Source organism: Mastomys coucha, unplaced genomic scaffold (assembly GCF_008632895.1).
Source record: "Mastomys coucha isolate ucsf_1 unplaced genomic scaffold, UCSF_Mcou_1 pScaffold9, whole genome shotgun sequence".
Lineage (NCBI taxonomy): Eukaryota > Metazoa > Chordata > Mammalia > Rodentia > Muridae > Mastomys > Mastomys coucha.
Genome location: NW_022196915.1, coordinates 103437192 through 103437554, shown reverse-complemented (window position 1 = coordinate 103437554; position 363 = coordinate 103437192). Strand labels below are relative to the sequence as shown.

Here is a 363-nt window from a genome sequence, read left to right as displayed (position 1 = left end):
TGTGAGAGCCCTGCTCATGTGCTTGTCCTGTGGTGTGGGCTGAGCATCTGTTTAAGGTGTGAGAGCCCCGCTCATGTGCTTTGTCCTGTGGTGGCTTCCATTTGCAGGTGCATCTGTCAGGCTTTGCATGAGAAGATCACCATTCTAGTGACTCATCAGTTACAGTACCTCAAAGCTGCAAGCCACATCCTCATACTGAAAGATGTAAGTAATGCCTTTTTAAAAAGCAGACTCGGAATGTGTTAGGGGATTTTAATGCAGATTTTAAGCTGTGGTGTTCAGAGAAAGCAGTGCCCCTGAGAAGAAAGGTAAAACAGATCCAAGAGCAATGTTATGGGTTTCTCTCTCTTTTTTTTTTTTTTT

The 363-nt window shown here is 44.1% G+C and overlaps 1 protein-coding gene across 1 annotated transcript in view; it reads left to right on the top strand.

Moving 5' to 3' along the window:
* Abcc4 (ATP binding cassette subfamily C member 4) overlaps positions 1-363 on the top strand; it is a 230203-nt gene that overhangs the window by 108122 nt on the left and 121718 nt on the right. The window contains exon 14 of the mRNA XM_031361046.1: positions 108-204. Coding sequence (XP_031216906.1) covers positions 108-204 — 97 coding nt within the window. The remainder of the gene's footprint in view (positions 1-107; positions 205-363) is intronic.